Consider the following 16179-nt stretch of genomic DNA (forward strand, 5'->3'; position numbering starts at 1 on the left):
TCATAGCTCCTAGATATGCATTATATCTCTTATATTATATTTGCATAGCGTTATTTAAATGATTTCTAATCAAAAGGAAAATTGAAATTCCTCACCATAAAAAGCCACCTTCTGCTTGCAGATGAACCCCGCCTACTGTGTAATTAGATAGGTGTCTATCGGTCATAAGTTATCGACACGTACTGCACTCTTGATGTCCTTATCCGATAAGGTGACATGCTTACAATATAGTTCACTTATCACTTGGCACTGGTGCCCTTAAGGTTAAGGTTAAGGATATTCGTTATTTCCATAGCACTACCGGATATTTGGTTTCCATAGCACTATCGGATATTCGTGGTTTCCATGGCATTACTAACTATTTGGTTTTCATCTATATCACTACTAGATATTCGTTGTGTCTATGGCATAACCAGGTGGACATTTTCCGTGGAACTATGTGTATGATCCAAATCGGACGCAAAATAAGGTGTTTCTTTCCTAACACTTCGCGCTAAATTATTCATGTATTGCGACGAAAAATTTGACCAATCTCATATCCGAAATATTTGTTTCATAAATCATAACCATCATCTATATTAACTATTTATAAGAGGAACTTTCCTGCTAATTCCAGCTATTAAACGTTTTGGTTACTTTAGTGGTTTGTAGACTTTGGTCGAAAGTAGGGAGGTAAATATATATGATTATGAATGAAGTATATACTGTTATATGATTCAGATACGTTCTATCTGCAGGCTTTCTGTCATAATTTGACCACATGACTCACTTGTCTTTGTCATTTATTTACGTTTAAAACTCTTGATTTACAGATGTAGTTTGCTTTTTTAAACATATTATGAACGGCTAGGGCTATTTCGGACGTGCCAGGTTTCGGAGGTGAATGAAAGTCGGAGTACCTGGAGAAAAACCACCGGCCTATGGTCGTGCTAGTTAACACACATCGGGACACATTAACCTCTCAGCGAAAAAAACTGAATACATTAGAATTAAAACAAAAAGATATAACATATATAAGTTTACATCACATCACCTTTATTCAATACCTGATGAATATAAGTTTATTCATGATAACACGTCATTAATAAAGGAGATATATTTCACATATATTCTAATGACTAAATAATGAATGTGTATTTTATATATTTCACTGGTCATACCTTAGTATACTGTTCATGAATAAATACTATGACATACATGAATGTCATAGCTTCTGGAATATTTGCTATATTTAGGACACATGTAGATGGTCTGAATTGCTTTGATTCTGTATCTTGTTTAACGTCCTAATGACAATTATCCACAGCTGTTCAACTTATACTGACAACATGCGAACCAGTCGCCCCTATTCCCAATATACTGAGCATGCAATGGGAGCAGTAACACATGGGTCAAGGGACAGAACCCAAAAGTCTTCCTACCAGGAGCGAACGCTCAACAGTTCAACAGTAATGCAGTACCAATAGAGATTTTAACTTAATATATGATATTGACATTCCTCTAAATGTGTTCGAGTTATAACATATTTGGTATTGTTTTCATTTCTTGTGTTACAGTGAAGCCATTGGGGCCACCGTCTCCATAGTGCCTTTCCTCTTGGCCACCTTGGTTAGTTCTATGTTTCTATATTGATAGCTTTATCAACATTACATATGAACAATTTACTATTGAATTCATATGGTTTGAAGTCAGTTCTTCCACACAGCCGTTTTGCATGCTTTCCTGACGAGGGTGTCATAGAAAGGGTTTTTACTTTCCATACTGACGAGGGTGTCATAGAAAGGGTTTTTACTTTCCACACTGACGAGGGTGTCAGAGAAAGGGTTTTTACTTTCCACACTGACGAGTGCGTCAGAGAAAGGGTGTTTCCTCTCCACCATCATTTATTTTTTTACAAAACTAGAATGTAGTTTGCTCTCGTCCTGTAATAACGGGATATACTAAAACGAAGCCAGTGTATCTTCTTACATCTCCATGGTATAAGCAATTCACAAACCAGGATCCATAACATTTAACATGCACGTTCTATTTAGATTGCTAGGTGGCATACTGATGACATATTCAATTGGCTCAATAATATAAAAAATATCAACCCTATTGACTCGCTAAAGCTCGTTTTTTGTTACTTTTGAAAAAAAAACTTACTCTAGTAAAAGAAATGTCAACCACGAATTTGTGTGACCTGTTTCTACCGCAATAGAAAAACTGTTCTTGGAATGAATTTACCTGTTTTGTGTCAACGTGATTTATGTTCACATTATCAGGTGTAGTGTAAAGATATACCTAATTTGAAATGTCGCTGATTAATATGCAAAACTGATGGAAAAATTACAATTTATTACAAATCATATAAATAGGTAGGTTCATTCTCTCAAAGCAATAAAATGATAAGAATCTATATATATTTGCAAGGTTATACTTCTTATGCGTTATCATTTCCAGCACATCGTGAAGCGGCTTTCAAGTTTTAGTCAATCAAATTGCATTGAACCACTAAATGAAAAAAAAAAATAGTCCCGGTCAAAGGTCACTGTGTCAACCAATCAAAACGCATTTTGAGATTATTCCACGCATGTTATAAGCTGAATGTTATTCAAGAGTTTAAATGATTATGTCATGCCTTAGGAGTTGAATAACACCCACCTATTGTGGTAGAAAGAAATTTACACTACCCATCCATGTATGTCTTTTGTCGACGCTGCCGTTTCTTTACACTTTACTTTGATTGATACGGAGTAAATAGTTTATTTCATTCATTAAATACTTTAAATAAAATATGCATTTAATGTTGAAAATACATGTATCTTTCAAATACGTGTAAGTTCATTGACAAATGAAACATACAGCTTCATAGAGTCAAACTTGATTCAAACTCCATTGGAAATATAAATTTATAAAATACTATTGGGTAAATATATCATACACGTTGTATCACTTTTATAATACCCTTTGTTGGTAGTGTACATTAGTCACTTACACAGCTCGTGACGATCCAGTTAAGTAGCTCGACAAGCGGAAGTAGTAATCATGCATTATCGCTACCAGCGATTGGTCCCTCCCTAAAAAATAGAACCAATCAGACTGCATCAAGATTCCGGAGTTAGTCGGTGAACTAAGGACGTTGAGTCACGCTATGTGTACATAGGTACATGTAGTAGATCCCGGAAGGACCTGTCGTTCCATACATGTAGCAAACTCCCCAGAAGTATAGCGTTACACATTATAAGAGGCTAACATAAAACTACACTACACTGAAATGCCCTGTATCATCTTTTATGTCTATTAGTTTGTACAGATTATGACAAAGATATGACACCAATAGCAATAATTGAATCATACAGGGTGTTTAAAAATATCTGATACATTCTAAATTGACTTTTCTCAGTCACTTGTCATCACATTGAAAAACTTTATACACCATATGATAGGTAATTGTACACAATTTGGTTTAATAAAAATATGACGTCATCTATGATGTCATCTTTGATCTCATCCATGACTTATAAAAAGGCAATCTCGAAGATGGAGGTGTCTGACATACATCTGGCAGAAGTAGATTTATCACCTTAATTCACCTATAAAAGTGGCGCGATGTATGCATAAAAAGAATCCAGCGATGCCGAGAATGTCAATAATGCAGATTAAGCGCATTGCAAAGAGGTTTGAACACAGTGGATCAGTTGCTGATGGAAGACATACAAACAAGGGAAGGCCTAAATGTGCTCGTTCTAAGGAAAATATTGAAAGTGTGAGAACAGTAATTGAGGAAACTCCCCAAAAGTCTGTGCGACAAGTTTTAAAGGACAAAGACAGTGATAACACTTGTATCTCTAGTGTCTACAGGATACTTCGATTTGATTTGCACTTGACTCCATATCACATTTCAATTATGCAGCACTTGAAAGACTCTGATATTCATTCTTGGCTGGCATTTGCATGTTGGATTATAAAGCAGCCGCAGACATTTCCGGAAACCGTTTGGTTTTCAGATGAGGCTCATTTCCACCTACATAATGAGGTGAACAAGCAGAATTTCAGATTCTGGGGTCTAAAAATCCACGATTCTATACAGAGAAATCCCTACATCACGAGGAAGTAACCGTTTAGGTGGCTCTTAGTTCAATTGGAATTATTGGCCATTTTTTCTAGGGGAACACGAATGGCAACGCTATGACAGTTAATTCTGATCGCTCCCTCAAGCTTCTTAAAAGAAAATCCTTACCGGCCTTGCAAAATAATTTCATAACATTAGATCAGTGTGGTTTCAACAGGATGGCGCAACACCACATACAGCAGGAACTGTTCTTGAGTGGTTGAATTCAATTTTTGGAATAACGATTATATCGCTGAAGACTCATAAAGAGTGGCCACCACATTCACCTAACCTCAACCCTTTAGACTTCATTTGTGGGGGAATCTTAAGGATAAAGTGTACAATCCAGTTCCTGAGAACACTGTAGACCTGACCCAGGCTATCGGAAGAGAAAACCGTGCAATTTCTGCTGCAACATGTTCATTTGTAATTTAGAATTTTAGACGTAGAGTTGACGTGGTCGCTGACCAGAATGGACGTCATTTGGAACACTTATATATAAAGGTACATTTTATTAACCAATAGTTAAATGTTTAATACCCTATTCAGTATGGTCAGTAATATATGAGAAAAAATAATTAGAAAATGTGTTTTGCTGTGGTATATATATTATTTTCCTATGATTAAAATGAAATGAGTTATCAGGATTTATAACGTATCAGACATTTTGAAACACCCTGTATTTGTAAGAAGCATTTTCATTGGTTTAGGAACTCATGTTATCAGTCCAAAACGTAGAAATGACGTAGCTGTTTATAACGTCGCTTTCGATTGGCGGATGTAGCAAAGTAATGATTTGTAAATGAAAAGAGTCCGTCAATAAAATTAGTTTCATGGTATAGATTAAATTTAAAGGATTAACCTGAATTTTTATGTTATATTAAGGAGTCATAACACAAAAACGCGGTTTATTTAGAGTACACGTCTTTTTTATGTTATACCTAAATAATATGAAATATATATAATTAAATTAATCCTTTAATATTGAAAGTCAGATTGTGTATCTGTTCTTCTTCATGTATTTAGGATGGAGGCAACTAGACCCTTCAAGCGTATATTTAGTTAACGTTTTAAATAAAACTGTCTTAATTTTTAATCTCACAGCCGGCTTTGTTCATCGAATGTTCATAGCATGTTTAAACAAGTTAACCGTTAAAATCGTTGCGTTTTAACAGATAATAAAATGACAAGTTGTACGGCAAGTTATAAACATGATCCAACTGCCGTACATCTTGTCATTTTATTTTCTGTTAAAACGCAATGGCTTAAAACTTTAACTTGGTCTAACATGCATCTATATTGTGTTTGGATCTTATTTAGGGTAATGTTAGTGTGGGGTACGCTTTAAACATACGGTATAAATAATTATCGTTGTTTGTTGATGTAATCTGTTTGCATTTAGCGGTACCAGGAAGCAAGTTATGAGCTTAAACAGACATGTTTTGAAAGAAAATGTCACATACGGAGGCTCTATAACATGCATATATAACAAGCTTGACAAAGAAACAACCTACAATTGTACACGACGTTTAAATACGTAACGATGAGAAACATTGAAAAATTGAGGTGTGTTTGACCGCCATCACCCAGCAGTTTCGCATCACTGCTAGCAATTCCGGTGTACGGGTATACACAGTGGGTGTGTCGTTGTCAAGACAATGAGGCTTTTGATTGGTCGAAATCTAAATAATGTCCGATTTGATTTTTTGATATAGGGGTATTTGCGATCTGAAAATTCAACCCGTTGAGCTATGCTGCCAAAGAAACCACACTTTGGCTTCTTATTGGCCGAAAATAAGTTATTGTTTGATTTCTATAAAACATGTTTTTCATGGTTTTAGGAGCTGCAAATACAACCACGAATGCTTATGTTGTCATAGTCACCACACTTGCATCTTCGGAACTAGGGGGCGGGGGCATTTTAGGGACTTGTAACGGAATAATGAAAGGAGTCATATTTGAACCTTAGCGTAAAAGTTTGGCTGGACAGCACAGAGCGGTAAGCGTTTTCTGCGACATTAATATGAAATGTATTTTACTAGAGTTAACTTGTCTGATTGTCTTAAGATGGTTTTCTTTAGGAAACTAAATAAAATTCTAGAAAATGAAAATAAACATGAATAAATAAATAAAACACAAAAATATGTAACATGTGTGAAATTCAATATACATATTGAAATTAAGATATTATAATTAATTTTCAGATGTTTTACGCAGAATGCGGCTTTCTGATTGGTTTAGTTTTTTTTCATACCACTATGAAAAAAATTCCGAGAATGGCGCGAAAAATGTGACGTCACAATACGACAATTTGAGAAAAAGAATCCAATATAAAACCAGTAAAATTGTACATAAAACGTTTTAAATTAGAAAATTATTTTCAAAAATTAATTATAAGCGTTGATGTCAATTATTTTTTAGTTTCATAGGGGTATGAAAACAAATTTGTTGCAAACTTCTGTAAGAATTTGCTACGCGGATTCATACAGTTTGCCAACAAATTTGTTTTTCATACCCCGATGAAACTAAAACACATTTCCACAATGCTCATTAAATAAAATATACATGTTAAAATTGACAGCGTGATGAGAATAATTCGTGAAGTTCTTATAAAAGACAACCGTTTAAGTCTTTATCCGTTTCATCGTCAGGTTCCACTTTCGTGCCTATATCTAAATTAGGAGCAGAAGCAGATTTTGATATGAAATGAAAGTCGATGTCACTAGCTTTGTCAAACGCGCTGATTTGCTGACATACATCTATGCTTTTAAAACGATCGTTTTTACAATCACATTGTGCCCCATGTGTCACAGCACAAAAACAGGGCACCAGTTCGGCGTATATGTCGGGGGCAGACGCTGCCCCAGATTTTGTGAAGAACTCCATGTACTCATGAACACTGTTTTTATTTCTGTCATAAACAGCCTTTTTATGACTACATCCACACGACTTGTCCTGGTTGGTGACACACATGTAGGGTTCCAAGTTCTCGTAGATATGCAAGTCTGGAGCCGACATGGACGTCTTCGGGCTTAGTGCCCTGTGGGATCTGGTGGAATATTTGTAGCGTAACGGATGCAGATTTCCCTCAGAGGCACCCGCGCGTACATCACCCATACTTCGGAGTGCTGGACGTACTAACGTGACATTTTTTAACCAGGCAGTCCTCGGCAATGTATAGTGGTGATCATTCTCATCTTTAAACACTTTAGATTCACAGTTACACGTGCTAGTTTTGGTTTCCATCTCGTTCCTGCTTGATTTATCTGGCAGATATGAGGTTGTCCTTTCCCTTGTTCTGTAATTTCATAAAAGACAAAATATTTTTTAAAAAGTTGTTGGTGGTGGTGGTACTAATTCTTAAATAACTCCTATCGGTTTAGTGATATGGGTAAGGTCTGACGTCACTGTATATCGATGTAACGAAAATAAGGTTACTGGATTATAATCCGTCATGTTGGAATATATTGATTTAGATGTTGAAATTAAATTAATCCTTTTTGTGTTTATTTCCACGAACTATATTTTTGCCTTGGATAATCGCTTGTAATCGTGATGTCACAAGAACAAGCACCATTGACAGCGGGAAATTTAACTTTCGAATGAAATTACACTGTAAGAAAAATAATTTAAAACGTTAATAAAATCATCAAACTGCCTTCCATAGAAAGTTATGTTCGATAACTCTCAAAGGGTTGCAGACAAATTGAATAAGGCGTGTTTGTGCGTAATGATTTATTTTTTCAAAAAAGACGCAGTTTAATGTTCAAATATGAATATTTGTTAATTATTCTTTTCTACATTGCTCAATTTGATAACATATCAATAACTTTCGAGTTTATCGGAGTTTTAGGTAAAGTACGCATTACATTACCTTCGTGACCAGCTCAACCGTAGAGGAAACAGTTTCAATATATCAAACTCCGATTAAGATTCCGACCACCTATTTTTAAGAACGATCGGTAAGTTACAAGATTAGCTTGATAGTGTTTTCAACATTAAATAGGGTGATTTTAGGGAGTGATGAAATTTGAAAGGAGAATTTGTCGTTAATTATTAGTCTTTCTTTTATATATGTATATATATTTCCAACAATGAACTTGCGTCATCAGTAATTAACGTGTATATAATCAAATGCAATGGCCATTTTCAAATGTCGAGGAAGGAGGAAGAACAGGGATGGTTAGATCTCCTGTGATATGTCCTCCAACTTATATATTGACCTTTTAATGAGACAAATCATTTGAAAGCAGCATTGGCATTTCAAACGCGACAAATGACGCCTGTGATGTTGATAAATATGTGGTCAGATCAATTGAAACTGCGACGGCAAAGATATAACTTCACAACAGAAATTGAAGCGCGACATTGTCTTATGAATAATATGTGCAAATGTATATACTTCTAACAGCTGCAAAATGTAAATAATACAATAGATAGTTGAGGGAGTCGCATCAGATGCAAAAGATTATCTTATGAATGTTTCGCTTTGAGAAGATGTTTAATGTAATCATAATATCAACCAAACATCTCAACCGCTCAATAGACTTATTAAGGGTAGAAGATCAGCATCAGGGGTCTGATAATCAGAGGAATAGAGTTAAGACCGAAACAATAGCACTTCCGACGTTATTATAAAAAAGTTATAATAGTGACATCATGCAGTTGTTTTGTCCTTATAGGACTGCTCAGTGATAATAGTGACATCATGCAGCTGTTTTGTCCTTCTAGGACTGCTCATTGATGATAATGACACCATGCAGTTGTTTTGTCCTTCTAGGACTCGTCAGTAATAATAGTGACATCATGCAGCAGTTTCGCCGTTCTAGGACTGCCCAGTGATAATAAGGATACCATGCAGCTATGTTGCCCTTTTAGGAGTGCTCATTGATAACAGTGACAGCATGCAGCTGTTTTGTCCTTCTAGGACTGCTCAGTGATAATAAGGATACCATGCAGCTATTTTGCCCTTTTAGGAGTGCTCAGTGATAATAGTGACAGCATGCAGCCATTTTGCCCTTCTAGGACTGCTCAGTGATAATAAGGAAACAATTTGGAAAGGGAGATACAAAAGTCCCATTGTTTAATAATTTTCAATGATTACTTTCAAAAGAACGTTGTACACGTGTGTACATTCTGAACCATGTCACTACTCAAATGAACGAAAACGGGACAAAATACACTTACCGCCTTTTGTATAGACCAAACAGCACCAATACAGTTATGACAAGGAAACAGCCAATCCCGCATCCAATTGTCGTCATAAGATCTAAGAAACATGGTAATACAGTACAAAATGATAATATTGTACGTAACGAAAAGTCAATTTCACATTAGTTGAACACATGTTTTCATGCTGAGTGACTTAATAAACTTAATGAATTTGTATGTACATATTGATTTTTAAGGTACATTGATCTATATGTATATAAATTTACATATTTGGGTAGTTTTATGTTTTATTGGTACGTATAATGCCCAATGAAAAAAATACGATACATATTTTTTTAGTTTAATGGTTTGTAAATTGCATTTTTATAGATGGCAAATGACAGAGACAGCTATAATTTTTAAAATATCTACAAAAATGCAGTTTACACACCAGTTAGCAGAAAAAAAATCTTAGTTGGCAAAAACAAAATTTACCATGTTTTTTCTCAACCGTATATGTATGTAATATAGGTCAACAATAACTGTCCGAAATACGTATAAGACAATATGTTTATGCTGATTTGTCTATTTACCTGTATTATGTTCAGGGGAAAGTACGTTGTTTTGGGTGGCTATACTGGTTCGAACATGAGATTTGGTTTGAACTCGAGACTTGACGCCATATTGTTTTGATTAGAAACGGGGCGTGGCTTAACACGATATATCATGGTTCTATCGCAGATTAGAACATGGTCCGTAACCAATCAAAACACGCGTTGCAAACGAATCGTGTTAGAATTGTTAATATTGTTCAGTATTCCCATATTTTCTATAAAGTGAAAACAATTTTTTAGTACACTACTAGTGTTGTTTTCATCTATTACCTTATTACGTCAGATTTTGCTTGTATATATATTTGTACACAATGTTAGCAACACTTTTATGTAATTAACATATGTTACGTACAATGCGTCAGTACTGTATGATTATTTTATTATTTATTGATATTTTTTGTCAATGTAACACACTATATGTTAATGTTTATAATGTAAATGTAATCAAAAATTATATGGTAAATACTTCAGTTATTTCTCTTTGACATATACATCACTTAGTGCTGTCTTACGTATATTTACTTGTAAAGGGTGACATTCATTACATTTATTTGTATCCATCATCATATCACAGAGTATTAATGGTGTTCTGTTTATATACAACATATGTTTACCTGATAATACCTGTTGAGACTTTTGACAATAAAGACCAAATCCTGGAAGAACTTGTGCAACAAAAAGGATAAGGATATATAGATATGAAATCGTGATGAACACATTCATTTTATACGATTGCACGATTTAATGTATTGGGACGAAACTGCATCTGAGGTATACTTCATGTATTGATAAGCGAATTTGTATTAAGCATATGAAAAAGTGTAATTGTTGCAATTAAATATACACCAATATTATGTATTGCTACATGTATGCATATGTATGGAAGAAAATAGAAAATTTCCAAAAAAAAAAAAAAAAAAAGAAGACCAAATCCCCCTTGACGCTGGCCTTAGGTTAGAGAAAATGTTTAGCAATGCAAACCGTGAATGTATGTTGACTATGTTATGTGTTATTACGTTTTTTGGTGGATGTAATACGTACTTTTCATTTCCTCCTCCTTCAAGCGAACTTCAATTTCTTTTGGGCCACAAAGGTCTGGTCTTTTGCCCATTGTGTCTAATGCCAAAATTAACCAACATACTTTTAAAGTGCATACGTCATTAAAAACACACACATATATATCTATTTAACTGTAATCATGAAAAAGTATGCCAAATTAGAAATTTATATATACCAAATTATCATTGTACATACTCTAAGCTGACAAAAATGACAGGTTTAAATTCTCTATGTAATGTTCCTGTGCTCTCAAATGTAAGTAATTTTGTTGAAAAGTTTGAAAAAAAAGTGTGTATGAGATTTGTCCCGCCATGTTTAAAATTTGCTGTTTATGGTTGACCTCTTGTATCACACGTGTGTGTCTGAGCGATCGATACAAATCTGAAAATCTGAAATCAAAAATATTACTCTTACTGTATCTTATTGTATTTTCTAGTACTGTTTATATATCATGTGATTGTATTCTCTGTCTTGATAAAGGGCGGATTGCCTCGAAAATTTGACATATTTAATTGTCCACACTGTTTGAATTACTTATTTGCCCCCATATATATATATTTTTTTTGTGGTACAAAATGTAAAAAACAATTCACACCAGCTTGCGTTGTTCTATCAGGTAGTTCTTTTACTCTCGTCTGATATTTTGACCAAAAACAAAAAACAAAAACAAAAACTCGCTTCATTTGCAAAATAGTGAAAGAAATGCCATCTACTACACAGTTATATATTTTAACATAACTCGGCTCGCTGGAAGCTAATACTCACCGTTTGTGACGCAGATATATCTGTGCTTTTCCTCTCCTAAAGGTACAGATGGTAGTACCATGTTCTGTTCTGTAGGCGACACATATTTACCGGCACCAGACTGCCCTGCCTCTATCGGAATTATAAAAAAAACATCTCTATCCGTCACCAATACAAACTATCAAAACAAAGAGGTAGAAATGCTGCTTTATCAAATCATCGTTAATAGGAAATGGCTATACCAATATAAACAAAAACAATCGGATGTTGTTTAAGGCATTTTAATTTTTTGATGACTTTCATAATCCTTAAAATTAAGTTAACATACCGAGTCATTCCTACCCGTCTGCATTGCATAGTATTGTAAATCTCTCGGATATATTTGTACCCTACCTGTGCCATTCTGATATATACAGGTAAACGGTTCCCCAGCCCATAGCCAAATGGAAAGGTGTGACGTTAAACAGCCGGTGTCGCTTTCATATTGGTCCAAATGTGGTTGGTAAGCCAATACTCCATTATAGTCCATCAGACAGTTTATAATTGCCCTATAACACGTCGCTGACTCCATAAAGAAATGGTCTCCATACACTGAAGCATTAGTTTAAAAGTGATATGCAACTGTGATCAAATAATTGGTTTGGTTTGGTTTATTTTGTTTAACGTCCTATTAACAGCTAAGGTCATTAAAGGACGGTCTCCCGTGCGTGCGACATGCATGGGTGTGGTGAGCGCGTACATGTATGTATGTTTTGGGAGGCTGCGGTATGTTCGTGTTAAGTCTCCTTGTGATAGGCCGGAACTTTTGCCGATTTATAGTGCTACCTCACTAAAGCATACTGCCGAAGACACCCAGCAGCACACCCCACCCGGTAACATTTCTGTATACTGACAACGGGCGAACCAGTCGTCCCACTCCAGATATGCTGAGCGCTAAGCAGGAGTAGCAACTAACATTTTTAAAGACTCTGGTATGTCTCGGCTTGGGAACAGAGCCCAAAGCCTTCCTCACAGCGGCGAACGCTCAACTAAAGGCCAAAAGTGAGGCATTGTCAAGGGAGACGTTAGGAAGAAGAAAGTTGTTTAGAAAGAAGAGAAAAGATAAGATCCTAAATTTAGTCGCCTCTTACGACCATGCAATGGGGGCAGGAGGTACAATGCTTACGCCCTACCTGCAGGGCAGCGATCAAATAATATGATATAAAACATGTCTTTTTGAGCGGAACGTTCTTGTTGAGTGGACAGAATCAGACTTTTGGTAAATTGAACGCTAAAACTATTCGCCTTTATAAACTAGTTCGACGATATTTCTCACTGGGGTGTTTATAACCAATATGGCGGCTACCAAACTTCGTTTGCTTTATATATGATCACTTTTGTCATTAAAGGGGCATTCCTTCGTTTGAATAAAGTTTAGATGGTCAAAATTAATCTAACTAGAAAAAACGTATTTTTTTCAAAATAGTAAAAATTACCATCTTAACATTAATAAGGCTTAAACCAAAGTTTTTCGAATATTTAGTCCTGAAAATTCTTAAATCGACCCGAAGTATCACTAATTACAGCAAAGACCTACGGTATTTGTATACGATAGCCTTTTCCCTACACATTTCGGCGTTACTTTCATTACATGTAGGCACAAACACTCATATTATCATCGTTCGGACATATATTTCATCAATAGAAATTGTGCATGTTTCTGATGTCCGAAGGAATGAATGCTCCTTAACATTGTTATACATGTGTATTATGTAAGGTAAATATAAGCTTTAGTCTAACAATAAAATAAAGCTTTATCAACTACAAGTTGTATCGCGTTAATGATAGTTTAATAAAGATGGTCATCGTCACTGTTTGACATATTTTATTTTTTAAGTCTTCTACATATTAGAAAGTGGACGGAACCTAACTGTTCCATTTACCAACATACCTAATTAAGAATGTGGCGAAAAACGGAATACATTGAGCGTTTGTCGAGCATGGAAGGACGAACATACAGAAAAGTTAGCACCTTTGGTTTAAGTAATTGTTAGTATTGATAAGAATTGAATTATAAATGTAAAACTGAAGCATACGACTGTCCAGTACATCAAAAGACATTGCTTATCTCAACCAGTATTATTGTGCTCAAGCGTAACGTTTCGGTCAATGAGTTACAAAAACTTCTTTACTAACCATATATTTACGAGTTCGTAATAAGACTTTAAAATATGAGAATATATAAAAAAAGAAAAAGAAAGAAAAAAAATAGCCATACCGCTCTGAAGACAGTAGCATATGAACATCACAGAGGAACATAACAGCTGCAAAAATGAAGTAAACACTTTCTCCATAATGATACTGCAAAGGTCTGGATAACACAAACATATCTTACACACAGTATCGATACAGTTTACCACCCCCGGAAGTCCCACACATGCTTACTAATGTCCGGCCATGGTTATCCTGTTCTATATACACTGACGGCGTACGTCACGAAACGGAACTAACTAATTGTAATTAGAACTCATCATTATCATCCTTCAAAACAAACCATTGTGACCATTTATTAGGGGATAATACGTTGTTTTGAGTGGCGATACTGGCGATTAGAACATGAAATTTGGTTTGAACTCGAAACCGATAGTCGAGAGTTTAAACCAAATTTCATGTTCTAATCTTAAGTATAGCCACGAAAGACAACGTAATATACCAATTCTAACACGTTTACTGTGAAATATATTTAAAACAAGAAACATCTTTAAAAAAACATATAAACGGCATAGTTTTAATACTGGTGGTTATAATGTAAAACTGCTGGTGAAATAAATTAACGAACTAATGCGTTTCAGCACGGATGACAAAATTATATCAGTTTGAATCATTTTTGGTGATAATAAGACAGCATTTGAATCAGGAATATAATTTTATTAATGTGTCATTAAGATACATCCACTTATTCAGCTTGTATTCAATCTTAACTTTGTTTCGTTTTTAATGCATATCTGCATTTTGCATTGACCGCTACATTGACCAATCGCATACTTCATTTTTGACCAGTAACGCCACTTGTCGCGTCATATCCTGGGCCAAAAGAATATTATACGATTATGCCGAAAAATATTGTTTTACATCGCTACGAGTAGGACCGACGCTTTAAACTACTGTGTGATCTCCGCTAGTTACGTGTCATAGTGTAGCGGACTGACCAATCAGAAAGAAGCTTTCAAAGTCGGTCATTTGGCCACGCCCATAATTGCGAGAGTTCGATCTGTATGTTGACGAAGCGGTGTATTTGAATTGTTGTGAAAGTCCTGTTACCGAATGTTTAACGACTTATTTGGAGATACTCTGCAGTAGGTATAGCGATGTGCGATTCGACAAATTCAGTGTTGTAGTATTTCTGTTCACCCCGCCGTTATGTGAAGTTTCGTGCACTTTCATTTCGGATTTTAATTGGCTAAATGCCTACACGCGGACGGAATCAACGTTATATTTACTATTTTGTTTAACTTATTCCACAAAGCCCCTATCATCTGGTACTGTAATTTCTGTTCATGTGTCTGCTGCGTGGTTACAGGCCTACCGGGCACCTGACATTTTAAACAAATAACTTGCCTAGAAATAATCTAGGCATAACAAATCAGTAACTTTTGGTGAATTAACCTAGTATAGGAATTCTTTCTCAGATAAATATTCCATCTATTATATTTATAATCATCGACATTTGAATTAAGAATCGCAAATTGTATTGTATTTTTTTGAGAATTCTACGAATAATATGAAGCTATAAAAGGCGAATCTGACGCCATATTGTTTTGATTACAACCGGGATGTGACTTAACATGACTGATCGTGGTTCTATCGCAGGTAAGAACAAGATCCGTATCCAATTAAAACACGCGTTGAAACCAATCGTGTTAGAATTCTTGATATAACAGACTTATTGTAATAGAACGAATATAACGATACAATGACGTCACCACAACAAAACACGTCACGGTAATATTAGGAACATTTGTAACTTAATATTGAAAGGATATTTTTATTTTCAATCTATAACATATTTCATAATCGCACATGTTGTTAGAGAGTGTTGTCTCCAAAACTTGTTAAAGCACACGACTGGCCAACAGGATACCGGTCGTCAGGGCCACATTAACCTTGATACAGGGATAGTGGGCCAGAATACAGTCAGGATTTCATTAACCCCCACACAGGGATAGTGGGTCAGAATACAGTCAGGATTTCATTAACCTTCACAGAAGGATAGTGGCCAGAATACAGTCAGGATTTTATTGATCACCACTAAGGGATAGTGGGCCAGAATACAGTCAGGATTTCATTAACCACCACAAAGGGATAGTGGGCCAGAATACAGTCAGGATTTCAATAACCACCACAAAGGGATAGTGGGCCAGAATACAGTCAGGATTTAATTAACCACCACAAAGGGATAGTGGGTCAGAATACAGTCAGGATTTCATTAACCACCACACATGGACAGTGGGCCAGTATACAGTCAGGATTTTATTAACC

General features: G+C 35.4%; 3 protein-coding genes across 6 annotated transcripts in view; 1 reads left to right on the top strand and 2 right to left on the bottom strand.

The window, feature by feature from the left end:
- Positions 1–228, bottom strand: part of LOC117317927 — a 42979-nt gene extending 42751 nt beyond the window's left edge. For both annotated transcript variants that reach the window (XM_033872897.1, XM_033872896.1), the window contains exon 1: positions 96–228. The gene's annotated coding sequence lies outside the window, so the exon portion shown is untranslated. The remainder of the gene's footprint in view (positions 1–95) is intronic.
- A 3388-nt stretch (positions 229–3616) lies between these two features.
- On the top strand, positions 3617–4099 carry LOC117318041. The gene has a single exon (XM_033873043.1). The coding sequence runs from the start codon at positions 3617–3619 to the stop codon at positions 4097–4099; it is 483 nt and encodes a 160-aa protein (XP_033728934.1).
- A 2354-nt stretch (positions 4100–6453) lies between these two features.
- On the bottom strand, positions 6454–14071 carry LOC117317826. Of its 3 annotated transcripts, none has more exons than XM_033872772.1 (6): positions 13919–14071; positions 12055–12252; positions 11683–11793; positions 10900–10974; positions 9281–9362; positions 6454–7391 (listed from the first exon to the last, which is right to left on the bottom strand). In XM_033872772.1, exons 1-6 carry the CDS (start codon positions 13992–13994, stop codon positions 6701–6703), a joined length of 1233 nt encoding a protein of 410 aa, XP_033728663.1. In that variant the 5' UTR covers positions 13995–14071; the 3' UTR covers positions 6454–6700. The 3 variants fall into 3 exon arrangements, with proteins under 3 accessions (XP_033728663.1, XP_033728664.1, XP_033728665.1); XM_033872773.1 differs by having other exon boundaries at positions 12055–12209; positions 13919–14025; XM_033872774.1 differs by lacking the exon at positions 13919–14071 and having other exon boundaries at positions 11683–11839; positions 12055–12376.
- Between the last annotated feature and the right edge of the window lie 2108 nt (positions 14072–16179).

Source organism: Pecten maximus, chromosome 19 (assembly GCF_902652985.1).
Source record: "Pecten maximus chromosome 19, xPecMax1.1, whole genome shotgun sequence".
NCBI classification, from domain to species: Eukaryota; Metazoa; Mollusca; class Bivalvia; order Pectinida; family Pectinidae; genus Pecten; species Pecten maximus.